The 22,576-nt window shown below is 41.0% G+C and overlaps 1 protein-coding gene across 1 annotated transcript; it reads right to left on the reverse strand.

The window, feature by feature from the left end:
* Nucleotides 1-3,964: 3,964 nt before the first annotated feature.
* On the reverse strand, nt 3,965-6,992 carry LOC120434012 (mucin-2-like). The gene has a single exon (XM_039601367.1). The coding sequence runs from the start codon at nt 6,990-6,992 to the stop codon at nt 4,785-4,787; it is 2,208 nt and encodes a 735-aa protein (XP_039457301.1). The 3' UTR covers nt 3,965-4,784.
* Between the last annotated feature and the right edge of the window lie 15,584 nt (nt 6,993-22,576).

Consider the following 22,576-nt stretch of genomic DNA (forward strand, 5'->3'; position numbering starts at 1 on the left):
CACTTTTCCATTTAGTCCAGTGAGTGTGAATGGTTAATTTGTAGATTTTCCATAATGCTCTTCTTCTAAAATAATTAAATCATTTAGGTGAGTTAGGTATTGTGTTGACAACCCTAATAGGAGTATAATACAACCACCTGCCTTATCCTAAGCTTATCTTTATCCAAAAATTGAATAAAAGGACTGGATGAAAGGATCATCCAGCCTTTTTACGGTTAAAGTAGTACAGAGCACTGATTATTTATTTTGCTAATATGTGATTTTGCGATTAATTAATCATGCTTACTTCTAAATAAGTATAATCAAGAGTAAACCTAATGATGAATGAGAATACAGACTGATGACACAGATAAAGATTTGACTGACTTAAAACTGATACTACGGATTACACTTACTTTAGAATTATTCAGTCCTGATTAACCATTCACCCAGACAGTGGGCAAAAATGGTGGATACATATTTTGTTGCAAGAGCATGGAGAATGACAGAAACCAGCAGGCCTTCCTCTACCTGCAAGCAGTAGCAGCAGCTGGAAAGAAGTTCTAGCTTCACTTGAGTTTGTGGGGCATTCAGACTTAACCCTTTAGCTGCCACATTCTATGTCACTGAGCAGTGACATCGAACAGTTAAAAAATGTACTGTGTTAAACCCAGCATTACTTCTTCCACAGCAGCAGATGGTGAACCACGTGATTTTATAGCAGCCATTTCTGAAATCTGTTCATCCAGATCTGACCTACAGGAAACACTGCTGGCTAATCTGAGGGTCTACAGCTGTAAATTCCTTTGTGATATCTATTAAATTCTGACACATCTTCTAAAACTCTAAAAATGCAGTTTTGTGGTCATTTCACTTCATCCATTGATTTTGCTCGGCCTTAAATATGCTTTGAACCACAAGAGAATGAATTTCTTCTTTCAGAGCTAAATGTAACTGATTGTTTTGTTTTCCTCAATGGCACCACTGAGGTGGGCACAGTAAATGCTAATTGTAAATACAATGCTCACATTATTTTTCCACAACATTCTGCATATGCCACAGTTGGTTGGGCCATTCATGTGGCTTTGCTGGGCATGCTGTGCAGCCATTGGTTTCTCCCTTTTAAATTTCACCATAGTCATTACATCACAAAACACATCTGTCCTCAATTTTAATGACATTCTAGTTTTCATACAGTCATACTCACTTTCTACATCTCATTCACTCATGTGCACCAACACATGCACCCAACAGGCCATTTTTAACATGGATAAGCGGAGGGTGGAGCAGTCTGGTCTGGTCACATCCCCATTTTTCACACTCTGCCTGGCACCAGGGTTGGTTAGGTATGAAGACAGGCTTACTGTGCCCAGGGATCACTGCTGGTTACAGGAGGGCACCTGTCTATCCATACTTCAGAGGGTAGAGTAGAAGTGGATAGATGTGTGTATCTGTGCAGATTCTTTGTGAGTGTGTGAATGCGTGGGTGTTGATGTAAGTGTGTGTTTGCATATGTGTGTGGCTAGGTGTGTCTGGAGCTCGCTGGACCATGATCCTCCCCGCCTCGGGATTTGGGTGCTTTGTGGCTGGCTCTGGGGTCCCTGACTTGGGTATTTTAGTGTGCTTGCTGGCCTGCCCTCTTGGGGGTTGTGGTCCATGAAGGCCTAGGCCTCTTTGACTAGTGGTGGGGTCGGTTGCCCACTGCTTGTGGTCCCCCAACACCCCCGTCCTTGGCTGTCCAGCATAGCTGGACTGGCCATCGGGCATACCGGGCATTTGCTCGGTGGGCCGATGGGGATTTTTCGTTTTTATGGGCCGATTGGGGTTTTTTTGTTTGTTTGTTTGGGTTTTTTTGTAACAGTATAAACAATGAAAGGTGATGGATTGGCTAGATGCTGAACGATGTGTAAAAATAACTCAGTTGTTTGGTGGTGGCTATGGCGGAGCTTCCACAGAGGCCAGCAGCTGGATGAGGGAAAGGGAGAGGCAGGAGGAGGAGAGACCCGAGGCGGCTGCCGGTCCGAGTGTCAGGTGAACTGAACTTCAGGTAAGAAGTTATGACCTGCAGTCTATCTGGGTCAGATATAAACCAAGTTTAGGTGTAGTTTATTTTCGTTGTGCTGACTTTTTACAGTCAGTTACAATAACTCGTACTGCGTACTAGCAAGCATGACAAAGTTCTATACAGCTGGGTGGGTGCTATGATGTTACTGATAGTTCACTATCAGTAACATCACAACATAGACGAGCCACATGGCACAACATAGAAGAGCCACCTCCACAGGACAAGACTCAGCAGTCCATCTGCATCTTAAGGATAAAGGTCACTCTTTCGAGGATGCCAATGTTCACATTTTGGACAGAGAGGACAGATGGTTTGAAAGAGGAGTGAAAGAGGCCATCTATGTCCACTGTGAGCGACCATCTTTGAACAGAGGTGGCGGTTTACGACACCAACTGTCTGCCATCTATAATCCAGTGATTGAGTTCCCTCCCCAGACGCCTTAACGCCCACTCACATCCTGGGCCATCTGACCTCAGGAATTCACATGACAAGGTGCGGCCAGGTTTCACAATGAGCTCACCCGAAACCCTGGCTGATTAGGTACCACACCCGCTTTCACACCTTGGCGCATGTGATTAGAGGATCACCAGGGGGTCCTTTGCCTTTGTCCCTCTTTGGGGGGATACTCCCACTGGGTTTAAATCTGGGACTCTCGGCCATTTGACCTTAGAACTGAAGAAGCTTCTCGGATGAGAGGTGAAACGTCTTCAAGCAACTCAAAGAAGTCCAGACGCTTTTCTTTGCAAACTCCTTTGACTACGATGACCTGGATGACTGAGAACCTTCACAGACATAGTGAACTTTATTTTATTTATAAGGTTAGTTAGTAGAGTTGCCAAAAATGAAATATTACGTGTTTCATATTGAGCTGAAAAGGAACACAGTTTGGAACACAAATAAAACAATAACATTAGCAAGAGGAGCCTACAGAGAAAGTAGAGTGCTCCTCTTGGGAGAGCAAATATGTCTGGCACTACAAAACATTCAGAACATAATTCTACTTGCTACTACTGCTGGACAGGACCAGTTTAAAAAAATTGCCCTCAATTTCTGCAAATTTAATTGCTTCAAAAGCAAACAACCACTTTCAAAAAGAAAACAAGGATTTCTTTGAAAAATTCCCTTCTTAAAGTGAGGGAAACAGTACCTAAAATGTTTAATTTTGATGACCTAACCAGAGTGTACTTCACTTTCTTTCAGTAACAAATAAATACTTGCAAATTTAGCACATAATAATCAGAGTGTTTTAAGTGTTTGAAATCTAAAGAGAATTTGTAAAACACTTGAACTGTTCAGAAGGGAGAATCAGTCAGTCAAAAAGTGCTAACCTTTGTCCAACAAGACCATGTCTCCATGGACACACACTTCACCTCCACTCACTCTGTCTCCAGCAATGCCCCTGGGTTTGGTGAACCAGGGTCTGGTGAACCTGGGTCTGTGTGCAGTCTGACTCCATCACCTTAGCACCTTACCGGTACGCTGGATTTCCCACCTGGATCAGAGAAAGGTGCTGGGGTTCCACCTCTAGTAGTTTGGTTTTGGTGCTGGCATGGCCCCTTGCAGGTCAGGAGCAACACCTGGAGCCGGGGACATGCCAGGGAAGGAAGACCAGAAAGAAAGGGGTTAGTGGGCCAAGAACACAACACCTGCTCCTTTGGGGCTGGGGAACCTCCTCTAACCTGGGATTGGCCTCATCCCACTTGCTAGCCAGCCATGACCCTCGGCCTCTTTTTTTGTGTTGTGCTCTGCCAGTGTGATGGTCGACTCCAGTCTCACCAGCTGGTGACAAGAGAGCCATTACATCTAGTATGTAATGTACAAACATTTACAGTATATAGTGTTTTTCTGTTCTTACTGACCACTCAAAGCACTTTAGATGTTATAAAAGAGCAATTCTCAGACTCAGTAATGACCAGAAGACTACATTTTTAATGAAACATGATCACCAGAAATACAAATTGGATTAGATAGAAAAACTCTGAAATGTACAAATACTTCAACCTTTACTTTTTCAGTTATCCACAATTGTACTTCCATGGGGATTATCAACAATCAAAAAAAGCTCAAAAAGACATTCTTAATATAGGAACGTTGTTAAATATTATAAAATGAGAAACTTTTAAATATTTTATAGCTACTATAATACATAGAGAAAAAACCTTGATTGAATTAACCTCTTATAAGCCCATACATTCTTTCAGAGCTTCCTGCGTGAAAATGACGTGCCCAAAATAAATAGTCTGTATGTCTATAAAGTGTGTCATCTTCAATAATGTATACCTAATATGCAATTTTTATATACATTTTGTGATCACAATATATCTTAAAAAGGAAAAGAAAATAAAGAAAGTAAGTCAAATTCAGGCTCATTTAAATATCAAACAAAACAAAAATATTGGCAAAGGTCTTTTTTGCCTCTGTGCTTGTTATCAGTGGCATTGTTACAAAGGAAAAAAATGATCCAACCAAAATGCCTGTTAAAAACTTAATTACTTTATTATGTGTTATCTAGTAGATTTTTGTGCGTTGTTCTAGAAATTCTGCCATCCATTCATCCATTCTTCCGTGCTTATCATGTGGGTGTCTTAGTTCCTTTTGGTTGTTTGTGCTGGAGCCTATCCCAGATGCCATAGGGTGAGAGGCGGAGGTACAAAGTAAACATAAGTCTGATCTTCAAAGGAAGCTACTTTCATAATTTATTGGTAATGTTTTCGCTTTCCATCTATGAATTACCTGTTTTCTAATATAGGGTAAAAAGAAGAAGTCCGAGTAGAAAATGGACTACATTCATTCTAATAGAAGATGAGTTACTTGCTGTCGTTAAAGTCGTGGGTGACTGAGATGACGAGGTTGAATCTTCTGAAACTGGGGAGACAGAGGATGTTACAGGAACGGTTGTCATGGTTGGTCCCACAGCTGTTGTGGTTGGAAAACCAAATGTGCTTGGCCCAGATGTTGTGGTGGTTGTGGAAGCTGTTGTGGTGGTTGGGAGGGCTGTGGTTTGAGCACCTTTCATTGTGGTTGGCTCTGCAGTGGTTGTGGTAATGATAGTTTTTGTAGTTGCGACTGTTGTGGCAGTGGTTGGACTGTCATTTGTAGTGGTTTGAACTGCAGTGAAAGTACTAGGCGAAGCTGTTGTGGTCGTGGGCACAGTGGTCGTGGTTAGAGTTGTTGTTGTGGTTTCTGGTGCAGTGGTAGTGGTTGGAACACCTGTTGTGGTGCTTTGGGTTGCATTGGTTGTAGTTGGTCCAGCTGTTGTTGTGGTTGGTGCCACAGTGGTTCTGTGTTCAGCACATGGTGGCGATTTGGGTGGTGTTGGTTCTGGTTTGGGCTTTGGTTGATGTGAATGGTGTGGCAATGGTTCTGTTGTGGTGGTTAGGGTGGCAGTGGTCATGGGTGGGGTAGCTGTTGTTGTGGTTGGTGGCGCTGTTGTTATGGCTGAAGTGACTATGGTAGTGACCGGTGCCACAGCCGTTGTGCTCGGAGCAATTGTTGTGGTGGTTGCTTCACCAGTGGTCATGGTTAAATCTGCTGTTGTAGTGGTTGGTGCAGCTGTTGTAATCAAAGCGACAGAGGTTGTTATTGGAGCACCTGTGGTGCTTGTTGGTGCTTCCGTGGTTGTGGTTGGAGCAACTGCTGTTGAGGTTTGTGCTGCTATTGTGGTTTGAGCTGCGGTGGCAGTGGTAGGGATACTGGTGGTGGTGGTTGGTGTCCCAATGGTCGGGGTTGGAACAGCTTGTGTTCCTGTTTCTGGTGGAGTTATTGTTTCAGTTGTTGTAGTGGGTGATGCAGCCGTTGTTGAACTTGGTATGGCCGTAGTCGGGATTGGAGCAGCTGTTGTGGTTAGTGCAGTATTGGACGTCGTTTTAGCTACATTTATAGTTGTTGTGGTGGTTTGTGCTGCTGTTGTTGTAATTTGAGCTGCAGTGTCAATGGTTGGAGTAACTGGGATCGTGGTTCGCTCCTCACTGGTAATGGTTGGGACAGCTTTTGCTGTGGTTGATGCTGCAGTGGTCGTGGTTGGAGCAGCTGCTGTGGTGGTTTGTGCCACAGTTGTGGTGGTTGGAGCAGCTGTTGTGGTGGTTGGTGCCACTGTGGTCGTGGTTGAAGCTGTTGTTGTTGTGGTTTGTGCCACAGGGGTTGTGGTGAGAGCAGCTGGTGTGGTGGTTTGCACCTCTGTTGTTATTATTGGAGCACCTTTGGTGCTGGTTGGTGCTGCAGTGGTTGTGGTTGGAGCAGCTTCTGTTGTGATGGTTGGTGCCACAGTTGTCATGGTTGGAGAAGCTGTTGGTGCCACTGTGGTCTTGGTTGAATCAGCTGTTGTGGTTGGTCCTGCATTGGTTTGAGCTACATATGTGGTGGTTGGTGCTGCAGTGGTCGTGGTTTGAGTGGCCGTGGTATTGGTTGAGGCAGTTATAGTGGTTGTTGGTGTCACAGTGGTCGTGGTTGGAGCTGTTGTTGTAGTGGTTGATCCAGCTGTGGTTGTGGTTTGAGCTTCAAATGTGGTGGTTAGCCCTGTTGTTGTTGTGGTTGGAACTGCAGTAGCAGTGCTTGGCGAAGGTGTTGTGGTCGTGGGCACAGTGGTCGTGGTTAGAGTTGTTGTTGTGGTTTCTGGTGCAGTGGTAGTGGTTGGAACACCTGTTGTGGTGCTTTGGGTTGCATTGGTTGTAGTTGGTCCAGCTGTTGTTGTGGTTGATGCCACAGTGGTTCTGTGTTCAGCACATGGTGGCGATTTGGGTGGTGTTGGTTCTGGTTTGGGCTTTGGTTGATGTGAATGGTGTGGCAATGGTTCTGTTGTGGTGGTTAGGGTGGCAGTGGTCATGGGTGGGGTAGCTGTTGTTGTGGTTGGTGGCGCTGTTGTTATGGCTGAAGTGACTATGGTAGTGACCGGTGCCACAGCCGTTGTGCTTGGAGCAATTGTTGCGGTGGTTGCTTCACCAGTGGTCATGGTTAAATCTGCTGTTGTAGTGGTTGGTGCAGCTGTTGTAATCAAAGCGACAGAGGTTGTTATTGGAGCACCTGTGGTGCTTGTTGGTGCTTCCGTGGTTGTGGTTGGAGCAACTGCTGTTGAGGTTTGTGCTGCTATTGTGGTTTGAGCTGCGGTGGCAGTGGTAGGGATACTGGTGGTGGTGGTTGGTGTCCCAATGGTCGGGGTTGGAACAGCTTGTGTTCCTGTTTCTGGTGGAGTTATTGTTTCAGTTGTTGTAGTGGGTGATGCAGCCGTTGTTGAACTTGGTATGGCTGTAGTCGGGATTGGAGCAGCTGTTGTGGTTAGTGCAGTATTGGACGTCGTTTTAGCTACATTTATAGTTGTTGTGGTGGTTTGTGCTGCTGTTGTTGTAATTTGAGCTGCAGTGTCAATGGTTGGAGTAACTGGGATCGTGGTTCGCTCCTCACTGGTAATGGTTGGGACAGCTTTTGCTGTGGTTGATGCTGCAGTGGTCGTGGTTGGAGCAGCTGCTGTGGTGGTTTGTGCCACAGTTGTGGTGGTTGGAGGAGCTGTTGTGGTGGTTGGTGCCACTGTGGTCGTGGTTGAAGCTGTTGTTGTTGTGGTTTGTGCCACAGGGGTCGTGGTGAGAGCAGCTGGTGTGGTGGTTTGCACCTCTGTTGTTATTATTGGAGCACCTTTGGTGCTGGTTGGTGCTGCAGTGGTTGTGGTTGGAGCAGCTTCTGTTGTGATGGTTGGTGCCACAGTTGTCATGGTTGGAGAAGCTGTTGGTGCCACTGTGGTCTTGGTTGAATCAGCTGTTGTGGTTGGTCCTGCATTGGTTTGAGCTACATATGTGGTGGTTGGTGCTGCAGTGGTCGTGGTTTGAGTGGCCGTGGTATTGGTTGGGGCAGTTATAGTGGTTGTTGGTGTCACAGTGGTCGTGGTTGGAGCTGTTGTTGTAGTGGTTGATCCAGCTGTGGTTGTGGTTTGAGCTTCAAATGTGGTGGTTAGCCCTGTTGTTGTTGTGGTTGGAACTGCAGTAGCAGTGCTTGGCGTAGCTGTTGTGGTGGTTGGTGCCACTGTGGTCACGGTTGAAGTTATTGTTGTTGTGGTTTGTTCCACAGGGGTCGCAGTGAGAGCAGCTGTTGTGGTAGATTGCACCTCTATTGTTATTATTGGAGCACTTTTGGTGCTGGTTGGTGATGCAGTGGTTGTGGTTGGAGCAGCTGCTGTTGTGATGGTTGGTGCCACAGTTGTCATGGTTGGAGAAGCTGTTGTGGTAGTTGGTGTCACAGTGGTTGTGGTCGGAGCTGTTGTTGTAGTGGTTGATGCAGCTGTGGTTGTGGTTTGAGCTTCAAATGTGGTGGTTAGTCCTGCTGTTGTTGTGGTTGGAACTGCAGTAGCAGTGCTTGGCGTAGCTGTTGTGATTAGTGCGCTACTGCTTGTGGTTGTGGTGGCTGTTGTTGTTGTGTGAGCACATTTTTCTTGTTTGGGCCATGTTGGTCCGTGCTTAGGTTGCTGTTTTTGTGGTTCTTGGTGCCATGGTCGTGGTTTCAACAGATGGTTTTGAGGTTGTGGTTTGGGCAGCTGTTGTTGTCGTTTGACTCGAATGGGTCGTGTTGTGGTGGTTGGTACTGCAGTTGAAGCTAGAGAACAGGTTGGTCCACTTGTTATGGTACCAAAGTTGTGTATAAAAGGTAGAGAACCAAGACTTTTAGCAGCTGCACACAGGTTTGTAGATGCACAGCCATAAGCTGGAAAAGTGTTGGTGCCATCATTCACTGTAGAGGAGAAATCACAGTTTGAACAATTTTTGAAAAAATATTTTTAACTTTAAGGTGTCATGATATATTGACATTTAAAACTTTTCTCATTACATCTTAAAAATGTGTTTGCTTATATCCAATATAATTTATTATAATGTGTGGTTCAGTGGCAGTTGGTAAGTCATAAAATGTTAAATGTTAAAAGAACTGGTACATTTAATGGAGTTTTCTACTCTAGCAGAACCCTCAAAGTGCTTTTTATTCCAATATTCACCAGTCCACACACATTCACACAGCACTTTTATTGTCAGCAAGTAAGTGCTTTTTCCATCAGAGGAATTTGAGCTTTAAAATCTTGAAGAAGGACATTTTGATGTGGAAATTGGAAGAAATTCCTCTTTTAGTCACAGAAAAAATATTTAAGAAACATGCCTGTGTAGTAGCCTGGAAAATCAAAACATATGCTCAGAGTATTATTATTCTTGAAAATGTTTTCCTTTTTTATGGACAATGCTCTTGTCACAGTACTGTATTATAAAAAAGTATTACCTTACTATTACCTTACATTTTATTTAGAGCTTAGAGAAAAAAGAAAATCAAGAAGCTATTCTGTAGATCATCTGTAGATTGTTTTCTCCCTTTTAGTTGGACTTAATTTACCTGATTTACTCTACAGGTTTTGCTCAAATCAGTAGTACTGTTATTAAAATCGTTAAGATTAAATTATAAAGTAAAATTATGACGTCTGTAAATGCAAAGCCATAAGTTGGAAAAACTTTGGAGGTGTCATTTACTAAAGAACCAAAAAACAAACCAAAAAATGATTTTAGCACATAAATGTTTTTTACATAAAGAATAATCTGACATCTCTTTTACATCAACTTCAATGACTTTTGGGTGTACTCTAAGACCCAAGAACACCACTGAAGGGTGTAGTTGTTTCTGCAACATTTCTGATGCCATAATATCACACCCACCAGTTAAATATATGTCAAGACAATAACTGCAGGTTAATCAATATTTCCATACCATGAATAGTGATATTTTTTAAACAGTTGACAGAATACTGTTTAACCAATATATTTATACTCAATTTTGTGGACAAATCTTTATCGCTTTGCAAGCTGATTAATTATCAAATCTTAAACTTCCTCATTAAAGGTTTAAATAGAAAATAACATGTATTACAAATACTAATGTTTCCAAATGTTTCCACTGACTGATTTTAAAAAAAAAGAATGTTGGTTGAATTTATTCTAGGCAAAAAAAACAAATTTAAAGATGATCTTTGTTAAAGTATACATGGTGAAGACTTACTCATTGACTGAAAGCATTGGTCCTCCACTCCCTGACACTGTAATGGAGTGTTGCACTGAGAAGTGGAACAAACGTTACATAGTCGGCCGTTACTTGACTGAGGAGTAGGAGCTGAAACATAAAACAACATCATTTCAAAACAGAGAACATTTCAGCAAATATCAGATTATTGTTTCTTATTTCTTTCTGTTATTGCGTCTTTAATAAAACACTTATTGATTTGTACTTACCAGCCAGAGTTTGTGAGTTACAGTTATCCGTGTTGCAGCATGTGGCAGATGCAAGAGCACTTTGAACACCCACGTCAACTGAAAATGTCTGAGAGCCCGTAGCTGGACACAGAGAGGAAGATGCACACGCCTTGTAGATTTGTGTTGCTGTAGTTCCAGAGGAGGTAGCTGCAAATTCAAAGTGTGGTTCATTAATGTTGATGGAAAGCACAGATAACTTCACAGTATTTGAAATTTAGTTAAGTGTATCAGATAATCTGAAGAAAAGATTACCTAGAATAGTAGCTGTAACACACATGGTCTCTGAAGAACATGTAAGTGGTACTGTGCTTGAACACATCTGATCTGTGCAGATTTGACACTGAAGGGCTTCAGCTACAATCAGGAGAGAAACAATGAAAGGACTGAAGTTAAAATGAAAGATTATTGGTTTTTTTCTTTTTTTCTTTTAAAAACAAACAAGTATATTGGTATTATTTAAGAGTTGTTATCTCTTCTATTTCTTTAGTCTATTACACAAATTGTTGAAAGGGTTAATGGACTGGTTCTAATATGGTGCTTTCCTACTTGAGGACTCAAAGCACTTTATACACCATGTCTCATTCACTAATTTATACAGGAACTTCTTTCTACATCCAAGTGCTTTCTATGTCACATTAACATTCTCATGAATCAAGCAAGGCATGAAGACTAGAACAGCCAAAGATTGAACATGCAACCTTCTAGTTAGTAGATGAACTGCTCTACCACAGAGAGATATTCAAACTCTTCAGCAGCTGAATAAAATAATTTCTAAGGCCTAGTCTTTCTTTGAAAATTTAAACTTGAATCCCTTAAATTAAATCCTGAATGATAAGCAAAAGTCAAGTTACCTGTGCTGGTGAGTGCCCATAGGAGAATCAGAGCAGTCAGCTTCATTATGATGAACAGGTCAGTTTTGCAGATTAGTTTTCCTGGACTGTGATACTAAACTCCAGGGGCACCGCTACACTTTATATACTGAACAGGTGAGCTCAGGATTGGGCGTGCTTGCATTTCTACAGCATGAACATTCAGACACTCAGCTCCTCTTTTGTCAAATCATTATGCTGGCGTACATTATCACACCCTTTGTTCAGCTGAAGTCATAACAAAACAAAAAATGTACACTATTTTATTTCTAAATATTAATTAATCTCCTTAATACGTCACTGAGTCTTCATATTCTCTTTTGCTGTGTGAAATTATTTTGGTTACATATTCATGCATCTTTTGCATTTCTTTATTCAGTTAATTAATAAGAGTCCACGAATGCCTCTCAGACTTGATGAAAGTTGTCAGAGTATGGAATGAATGGTGATGATGAGCTTTTGCTACCTCACACTACATGAAGTATTATATTGAAGTATTTTTGAATTGGCTAAAAAAAAGATTTAATGTACAATCCAATACAATATCATCTTAGGGAAACATTGCTGTATATACCTACGAATAAGTAAGACTCAATTTAAAGCATAATCCAAACAGTAAAAATAATAAATGTGAAAATGTGAATTTCACCATGACCATTCAAATGCTCCACATTCCTGAGGGACAGAATATGGAACACACAGCTTGGTGAACAGGTCAGGGTTTTATGCCTTTACAGATCTACTGTGAGATGGAAATTGAAATGACAATATGGCAATAAACAGCCGAATCTATCTATCTATCTATCTATCTATCTATCTATCTATCTATCTATCTATCTATCTATCTATCTATCTATCTATCTATCTATCTATCTATCTATCTATCTATCTATCTATCTATCTATCTATCGTATAGGAATTTCTTTTACTTATGTATTAATCACATTATTTTATTGTATGATGCCTTGGTGCTACTGGATTTAAACATGTTTCACACTCATACTGTAAGACAAATGGTGGGGGTCTAGTAAGGAAGTTGTGGGGAAGCAGACAACTCCACTGGAAGAATCTTTTGTCTCTTTGAGGACTCTGGGAGGTAGCAAGGGAGTGTGAACCTTGAGGTGTGAAACAGCTGTGTACTGCCTTTTGTTCCTGGAGAAGGTATTTAACTGAGAGCCATGTTAGGCTCAGGGAGACTCTGCTGACCGTGTGCCCCGCGGTCATGCAGGCTCTCCACCAACTTGGTTTTCTGTTCTTTGTGTGTTTTGATTAAAGAATGTTAGCTACCGCTCACCGCTCGTCTGCAGGCTTTATTTAATGGAAAACTTCCACAACACTATCTATCTATCTATCTATCTATCTATCTATCTATCTATCTATCTATCTATCTATCTATCTATCTATCTATCTATCTATCTATCATGTCCTTCTCATTTCTCATTTCATATACATATATATATATATATATATATATACACACACACAAATAAATATATAAATATATCAAGTGAGTGAATAAATGACATTAATATGATATTAAGGACTTAAGCACACTTTTTTATTGTAGTTTGTCTCGCTTGTACTTTTGTTGTTTCTGCTAATCTGTAATGTTGACAAGCTCAGTAATCCGGTCTGTTCAGTGAAATAATTAGACAGAGGTTTAAACATGTTACAGAAGGTGTGGCGGGACCTAAAGGTAAAAGAACTGTACTTGTACTCGGCTGCTCCAGTTGAGCATATTTTAGCTCAAATTTGTTTGTTTCATGATTCCTAAATCTAAATGCACTATTTGTGCTTGTTAATTCTGCTGGACTTTGCTGGACATGGACTGCTATTAATATTATTTGGCAATTCAAACAGATCACCAAGTGCTGATGAAGCAGAAACTCTAATATGCGTAAAGCAGTTTGCATGTATTTAGTGTAATTAGTTAAACAACAGTAAACACAGGACTGTTTTTTCATACAGGGTGGTTTTGTTTTCTGATGACTTTGTCACACCTTGTCTTATTGTTGCATGCTGCATTTATATATTTTAATAATAGCATGCTGACGTACATAAGGTGTTCTCTGTATCACCTATGCTTCTGTATCACACACGCACAGACACTTTTCTTCTGTTTTGTGTGTTTTGTGGGTCATTAAAAGGACAACAGAGGAAGTTGATTTTCATGTACAATGGTTTTTTTTTTGTTTTTTTTTACCTCATTTATCTTAATTCTTTCTTTTATTTGATTACATTGTCCCTCTGTTCAGCACTTTGGCTGATACTTGATGTCTTTTAAACATGACATACAAATAAAGCTGACTTGACTTGACGTGAGTGGAAGAGGTGCCATCCTACAGATTACCAGGCTTTCCACAAATTGTTGTGGAAGTTTCCATTTAATAAAGCCTGCAGACAAATGGTGAGCGCAGCTAACATCCTTTAATCAAAAAGAACAAAAACCCAAGCTTGGTGAGAGCAGCCCCCCAAAGGGGGATCAAGAATGGCACCAACATGTAAGCACAGGCCAAATCACACCAATTCCTGCTTCTACACATCTACCAAGACTGTCAGTGTTAGCTCATTTAATTGCTAGGTTGGTTTCCATACAGGATTTTAACAGTAATCTAGTAATTTGAAAATTTTTCCATGAATAATTTTATAAAGGGATAAAACACAGCAATGGCATTCACTGAGAAACAGTAAATGCCATTGCCAGGTAGAGATGGGGGGCTGCTGCATTGCAACTGCCACACATGTATTAAAGTTCCTTTTTACAGCGAGCGAACACAGCAAACAACTTCACGCATTCAAAAGTTTGTAGTGCAAAGCAGGACTTTGGCTTATCCACATAACTTCAGGGTTAACCCTGGGTTTTCTGTACTACTACAGTGGTTCACTTTTTTTAACCATTGGTAACTTATGCTGTGAACAAACCTGCTCTGAAGTAGTTTTTGTTCCATTAAAGATTACCAGGTATGAAATCACAGCCTACAGACTAATCAATTCTCCAGAAAATAGCGTCACCATTCCTGTAAGTTCCTTTGAACCTCACCTCTCTGCGAGAACAGTAGGTAGGTCTAAAGTTTTTTTTAATAGCATATGTTTTTGTTCCACTAATGAGCATCAATAATAAATAATACAGATTTTTACACTCAACTTTATTCCTTGTTTTTCAGTTGTTTTTGTTTTTTTTTCTCATTTGACAGCAAACAATTTTACAGCAATCTTATTGTTCTATAAGCATTAATATCATATCCTAAAACAGTACTTGCTGATCTCATATTACATTTGTACGTAGATTATGTTAAAATTCTAATTTTAAATATAATCTTTACTCTCAATCTGTTAAACAGCACCGAATTTGGTGACTTAGAAAATGTATAAAATATTGTTATACATGATTCTAATTTGCTGCCAAGTTTATTTTACACTGCTGGAAACATAGTACGCACATCAAGAATATCTGTTCAACCAATTAAATTATTTTCACATTGATCTGTGACAATATATCATAATCTCATTGGAGTAGTTAGTGTTATGTTGGTCCCAGACCTGGGTCTGAGTGCAAGTAGTACACACACACACACACACACACACACACACACACACACACACACACACACACACACACACACACACACACACACACAGCAATGCAAAGTTTTTTTCTTTCTGCTGGTTCACGCTCTTCTTACAAGTTACATACAGTAGTGGCTTGGTGCCATCTACTGGTTGTAACATGTAAAGCACACATATTTAAGTAGATTTGGCACATGCACAACAGTTGTCAATAATCTAAGGGATCTTCTTTTTGATAGCATTCCTCTTGTAGGTGTCTAGGGATGATTTTCTGTGGAAAAAGAGTTATGATTCACACCCCTTTTAGATTGGTCAGCTCCTTTTAACATCACCAGTTTTTTTGTGAACAGGCAAGGGAAACCCTGGGTTAACTTGATAACCAGCTTCTTGTGACAGTATATCCTAATCACCAATGTTAGGCTAAGTGAATCCAGGTGAGATTGAATATGTTGAACGAGCTTCATAGTACAGGGCCCTGATCTCAGTCAGCAACAAACAAAAGACACATTTTTTGTTTGACTTCAGGCATCAAGATCCTGGTATTAACAAATTTCCCACGTGTGGGACTAATAAAGTCCCACACGACTAATAAAGGTTATCTTAATAAAGGTTATCTTATTCCACACAGCCCCCAGACACTTAGAGAGAATGATATCTACCTCCAGGTGTCTGCCCAAAGCAGAATACACTTGCACAGTACTGCTTAATTGGAGAGCCCTCTGTCACTTTTAAAGGATCTTAAAATGACCCAGTCTCTGGAAGGAGCCAGCAATAATACTTTCAAATTTAAACTTGAGGTTTTGAGGTTTATACGGAAACATTTTCAGTTCATTTTTAGTTCTGTTAAATATACCTTAAAGCTTTTATGTTAAGAAACATTCATCAGCATTAACTGCAGAGTATTTGCCTTATGTTCTGCCTTCTAGCAGTTCTGTTGAACAGCTCAGCATTGAACACCATAATCCCAGACATCTTCACCACCAAACTTGACTACCTTCAGATCCCCCCCTGCCACCTGCTACTGGATCAAAGATTTCCTAACAAACCGGCCTTAATCAGTCTGACTTGGCCTCTACCTCTCACCCCCACTGTGACTCAGCACTGAGAACAAGAAGGCTGTGCAGAGGGTAATTAACACCGCCCAAAAATTCATTTGCATAAATATATATATATGTAATATATAGATAGATAGATCGTATCTGTAGTTGTGCCAGCTGTTGTTGCTGTCACACTCGTATTTTCCTGGGAGAGTTACTCATCTACTGTCATTGTTATCTTAATGGCAGATTATTTCTTAAGAAATCCTGTCTTTCTCAGAACTCCCCTTTTGCTGAACCTGACGGACCTGTCTATAACACTTTTTCATTTCCTAATTCATTAAGACAATATCAAAGAAAATATAAAATGGTATTATTCAACAGAAGTTTACGATTAAAACAATAAAAAAACAGACCTATTGGGTTTAGTTGACTTGCATCAGAAATGCACTTTCAACACTGATTGATTTACTGATTCCCAGTATTGTTATTGTTAGGTGAAGCTGTGATTGTTGGTGGTTCACAAGTGGTAGTTGTTGTGGCAGCTGTGGTTGTGGTTAAGGCAGGTGTGGCTGTCGTTAAGGCAGGTGTGGCTGTTGTTAGTGTGTTTGCATAGCAGTCATACTTGTGACAGCTATTATTGCTGTTATACTATTATAGAAATTGCTGTCAAAACACATAAGTTCAAGATGGTGCCAACATTTTGCATAGAAGTTGGGGATTCTAAGCTACACATACTGATCACAGTAAACAGCCAAAAGTGGGGACACTTGTCACTGCATACAAACAAACAGTTGAGACAATTTTTCATTTCATTAATTTTAGAAAATATCAGTATCTTTCATATTAAAATTAACATAATATGAGTTTTGGACATTTGTTGCTGAAGCCTCCCACCCTAATGCAATTAAAAGTACTTTCAGGGGCCTTTTGTTGAAATTTTCTATTTCTTGAACTGTTTTTTTTTTTTTGTTTGTTTGTTTGGTGGTTTTTTTTTTTTTTTTTTACTTTTTCATAACCTGAGAACATTCCTTTTTTCATGGGAGAGTTACTGTTACTGTTGACCTATTTTTAAGAAATCCTGTTTTTCTGACACCTCCCTGATTTTCTAAAGCTGAAGGAGTTGTTTGTAACACTGTAATTCATACAGGTAATAAAGAAGTACACATCAGAGGACATTATTCTACGGAAGTTTATTTATTGATTTGTGTTTAGTTATTATTTTTTTTAAAACACAGAACTACTAACATTAACAACTCCATCGAATAAAAGCTGTTACACACGTCATGTGTACGTCATGTGTAAACACGTTAGTGATACTGTGCCTAAACACTGGCCATCTGTGCAACTTTGACATTGATGTGCTTGGACTGTACCCAGAAAAATAATGGTCATCTCTGAAAAGTCATCTCAAATGTCTGAGGGCTCCACTGGCAATGATAATCTATAGTTGCTTAAAATCTTTCTTTATCATTACTAATTTTAAGACAGGGTGTATTAGTCCTTTTTAACTACAGTGGAACCCCGACTTACGAATACCCCATTTAATGAAAAATTCAAGTTACGAAGGCATTTAACGGCAATATTTCTGCCCGTGTTATGGCAAAATGCCCGTGTAACGAAATCCGCTGGCTCTGATTGGCTGAGCCCAGAATGCCTACAATGCCCACAATGCCTTCCGAATCATGTGACAACCCCTTGGCTTTCGTACTTGCGATGTATTGTTGTTGGAGTTAGCAATTAACCTATAGCCTATCACTCAAAAGGCGCGATCGGTGCTTCGACTTACGAAAATTTTCGATTTACGAAAGACCCTCGGGAACGAATTAATTTCGTAAGTCGGGGTTCCACTGTACTATACACACTTAATGAAGGACAAGAAATTTACTTCATATTCATCAAAGCAAATCATTCACTGTATACCACATAGAGTATGAGATTAAATAGTGGTAAACCTTCGTGCATTCAATAAGTTATAAACCTTTTATTTTAAGAATGCATCAAGTTACGTGTGCTTGAGAATTCCAAAAAGAAAATCATCATAAAAAGTTCAGCTTCATTGTGATGAACAGCTCTGCTTTTCCTGAATGGTGAAAGGACAATTTATGAGCTCAACCACAGATTAAATGCTCGAGATGTTGAAAAAGTATGGGTGTGTTTCCATTTTTACAGAGTTGCTACTGAGACATTAAGCTCTTTTGTTATGCTGAAAGATATAATGACAGAACATGTTATCATGCCCTTTTGGCTTTTGATTTGAAATATTGCTCATCTTAAGACTTAATAAATATCAATACCGTTAGCGCAGAGAATGCTTGCCTGTGTTGATAAAAAGCTGGGAGTTTTTTTTTTTTTTAATACTTAAGGTACAGGTCTGGAAGCAACTTGTCAAATTATGACATTTGAAGTGCATTATCCTAAGTTTATTATTTTCATTTTTTTTTTTGTTCTCAACATGAAAAAAAAAGTCTTAAAATATTTTCACATCTTTGTTACATCTATGGTGCATGTACTGATTAATGCCCATATTCAAAATTTTACAAGAATTACATTTATATGATAAATCACTTATTCTTGTTCTTTCTAACTGTGGAAACTCTGTTGTGTAAAGTGTAAAAAAGCCCAGTCCCTTTATTATTACATAGCTTAAATAACATTGAAAGTGCAAAGTACACAGTACACTTGAAATTATGCAACAACAATACCATTAATACTGGGCTTGTACAAAGGAGACAACCCCCAACTTCCATACAGGGTTTACATACCTAGGGCACTCCACCATTTGTTTTTATAAGTGAAGAAGCTTTTTAGAGCTGAAATGTTTTCACAAACTTAAACAAGTCCAGTTGCCAGGAATTACTGTTTTCAAGCTCTTAAAAACAGACTGAGGAAGAAAAGCAAACATACCACCTTAGGGCATGCATGGGGCCATTGTGTGTGAACCTACACATGAAAACTACTGAATCTCTTTGAGGCAGTCTGAAAGTCTTTTTCCATGGCCTCTCTGAACTCCTCCCACACAGTTTTTGCTTCAGCCACTGCCCACGCCACCTTTCGCTTGGCCCGTCGGTACCTATTAGCTGCCTCTGAAGTCCCACAGGCTAACCAAGCCTGATAAATGGTAAATGGACTGATTCTTATATAGCGCTTTTCTACTCTCCCGGAGTACTCAAAGCGCTCTATACAACATATCACATTCATTCACATTCATCACACCCATTCACACAAGCACTTTATCTGTACTTAGTGCTTTTTCTAACTACATTCACACACATTCATACTCCGATGGATGCATCGGAGAGCAACTTGGGGTTAGTATCTTGCCCAAGGATACTTGGGCATGCAGACTGGAGGAGCCAAGGATCGAACCACCAACCTTCCGATTAATAGGTGACCTGCCCTACCTCCTGAGCTACAGCCAGCTACAGGACCAGCTACTGGTCCTGTAGCTGGACCAGTAGCTACTGTAGCTGGACCAGTAGCCCAGAGGTGTCTGGGAGCCACCAAGCTGAAGAAGGAGTCTTCAGCTTGGTGGCTCCCCTCGGACACCTCTGGTGTCCACCATTTGGTTCGGGGGTTACCACCACAACAGGCACCAACCATTTGAGGACACAGCTCAGTGCAGCGACTTCGGCAATGGATTTGCTGAACATGGTCCATTTGGACTCAATGTCCCTAGTCTCTCTCAGAATGCTGCTGAAGCTCTGCCGGAGGTGTGCGTTAAAGATGTCACGGACCAGGGCCTTTGCTAGGCATTCCCAGCACACCCTCACTATACGTTTAGGCATGGTAGATGTGTCCAGCGTCCAACTGATTGCCACCTGATCCTTGATGTTTGTAATTCAACTAATCTGTCAAATGGAATAAAGTCTATTCCTTCAAATATATGTTGCAAGAATTTAATTCATTTACAACTCCAATCTGGGAAGTTTATCATATTACTGTTTTGTAGGGTTATTCAAGTGTATTAGTGAAGAGTCTATCATTTTTAGAAACTCCCATTATGCTGACAGAGAGGAGCTGATATTAATGATTTTAAAGTATGTCGTTTGATGTTTAATGGATCTATATTATTGCATAGTGTCTGTTCTACATCTATTTTAGCCTGTAAACGGGGGCCCTTCACACCTATTTTGACAGATGGGTTAAGTTTCTTAGAGATGCTGCGTGAAGAGTCTGTCCTATGGGCAGTCTTTTCACAGGTCTGTGAACCTACATCATCACTTCATCCCTTGCCAGAGTCAGAGTCTCACCATGAAACTACAGTTGTGTCTTAATTCAGGGGCTGCATCCTTTGGAGCACCCGGCCCATGTAGACCTTGGAGGGCAGGTCCTCCAAAGACCGAGAAGGCCAGAAGTACGAGGTTTTGAAATGGGACAGTTTAGCCTTCAGATTTGCTTTCATATATTTCATGTACCTTGCCCAAGAATAACTGAATACTGCTCAACACTTCATGGACCCAGCACACAGTGCTTGGGCATTGTATGGATTGCCTAGTATGACTACACTCTTAGCTGCTTCTCTGCTTAGAGCTCTTCTGAGAATTTTCCTAAGTCATTCTGAAGCTGGGCATGCTAAGTTAGAAACATTCTGAGAGAATCCTTGGAATGTTTGTGAATGTAGGCCCAACGGACTAAATATTTTACATGTTTGGTATGTTTTCTCAGTAATTTCTGTATTGTTGATGCTCTGCCACGCCTGCTGTTGAACTAACATCACTGACACTATTTTAAACTCAATGTCAGGTATTACAACATGCCCTCTTTGTTAAATAGGTTGACTAACTATGGAGGCATTCTGCCTCCATACAACACACACCCAGGCATTGTGAGTTTTATTGCATGCATCGGTGGCCTTGGTTTATTACTCAATGAACAATACGCTGATTTTGAAAATAGTTTCAAATTCTACTCTGGTCACTAATCCTTTTGTCAGCCAGCAGTGACTCCTATCCATGTGTGCCCAATTTACTCTTTTATATGAGGAGGATGGCTGGTTGTTTCATTTATGTGACAAACTAGTAAACTAGTTTGATGGCTCCAGCCACAACTCTCTCGAGGTGCAAGATAGCGCAGGAAATTACTGGTAACCATTCAGTGCTTCCTCTTCTAAAACATGATGTAAACTCAAACAGAAGGGGCAGAAGAAACAAGTGGTAACACACTGCCTCTTTTTTCTTTGTACTTTTAATGTAGGCAGTTGGTAACAAATATGTTCACAGCTGTTTTTCCAGAGCAGTGTCTCTCCCAACTTAGAGGTTTTGCGAATAAGGAAACTGGGAACAGAGAGAGACATAAAGCTTAATATGCAAGCAAGTCTGAAAATGCAACTGCACAAAAACAATTTATTTATACGACACTTCAGTAATTTTGCTATTGCTGTTGTTTCCTCCGTCAACTGGTAATTTAAGTATAGTATTAATATGGAAATAAAGACCTTCTGTGATATATTGACTAGTGATGCGCGAATCATGAACGAATCATTCAGTACTCAAGAATCACTTTACTGACTCATGAATCATGATTCACAAGCCCAACTGACTCACTGACTCATCCCTGTTGCTGTTAGCAGCAATATATCTAGCTTATAATTAAAATTGTGGAGAAAAACACAACATCCAGTATCTTAACAAAAACATTTCTGCTCTGAACTGGAAGAAAAAACCCTGAGTAGAAGCTCACATCAAGACAATAGCTCCTCGGTTCACAGTAGCATCGCTCTGCTAACATGCTAACAGCACATTTGAGCTACTCACCCCCTCCTCTCCTGTGCTGAATCGTAGGGTAAGCAAATCACTCAGGACTCGCTCACCCCCTCCCTCCTGTGCTGAATCGTAAACGTAAGCGAATCACTCAGGATTTGCTCACCCCCTCCCTCCTGTGCTGAATCGTAGAGCGAACGAATCACTCACTCACTCACTCACTCACTCACCCCCTCCCTCCTGTGCTGAATCATAGAGCGAGCGAATCACTCAGGACTCACTAACCCCCTCCCTCCTGTGCTGAATCGTAAGCGTAAGCGAATCACTCAGGACTCGCTCACCCCCTCCTTCCTGTGCTGAATCATAGAGCGAACGAATCACTCACTCACTCACTCACCCCCTCCCTCCTGTGCTGAATCATAAACTGTGTCCCAAAACGTCGGCTGCATCCTCTGGAGGCCGCATTTGAAGGCCGATTACGTCACAGCCAGGCGACGAAGGCTGTCCCAAATCGTCGACTCCTTCAAATGCGGCCGACAAATGCGTCCTTCGAGGCGGTGGTTTACGACACCAACTGTCTGCCATCTATAATCCAGTTTTGAGTTCCCTCCCCAGACGCCTTAACGCCCACTCACATCCTGGGCCATCTGACCTCAGGAATTCACATGACAAGGTGGGGCCAGGTTTCACAATGGGCTCACCCGAAACCCTGGCTGATTAGGTCCCACACCCACTTTCACACCTTGGCGCATGTGATTAGAGGATCACCAGGGGGTCCTTTGTCCCTCCTTGGGGGGATACTCCCACTGGGTTTAAATCTGGGACTCTCGGCCATTTGACCTTAGAACTGAAGAAGCTTCTCGGATGAGAGGTGAAACGTCTTCAAGCAACTTAAAGAAGTCCAGACGCTTTTCTTTGCAAACTCCTTTGACTACGATGACCTGGATGACTGAGAACCTTCACAGACAAATGCGTCCTTCATTTCCCCGAATTTGAAGGATGGGTCGGGTGTGTCCTTCGTGGCCCACCATATCCCAGAATTCATAGCGTGGCCCAGCCAATTTCAGTTTCCAGCAATGGCGGCCGCTACTAA

This window comes from Oreochromis aureus, linkage group 17 (genome assembly GCF_013358895.1).
Source record: "Oreochromis aureus strain Israel breed Guangdong linkage group 17, ZZ_aureus, whole genome shotgun sequence".
Lineage (NCBI taxonomy): Eukaryota > Metazoa > Chordata > Actinopteri > Cichliformes > Cichlidae > Oreochromis > Oreochromis aureus.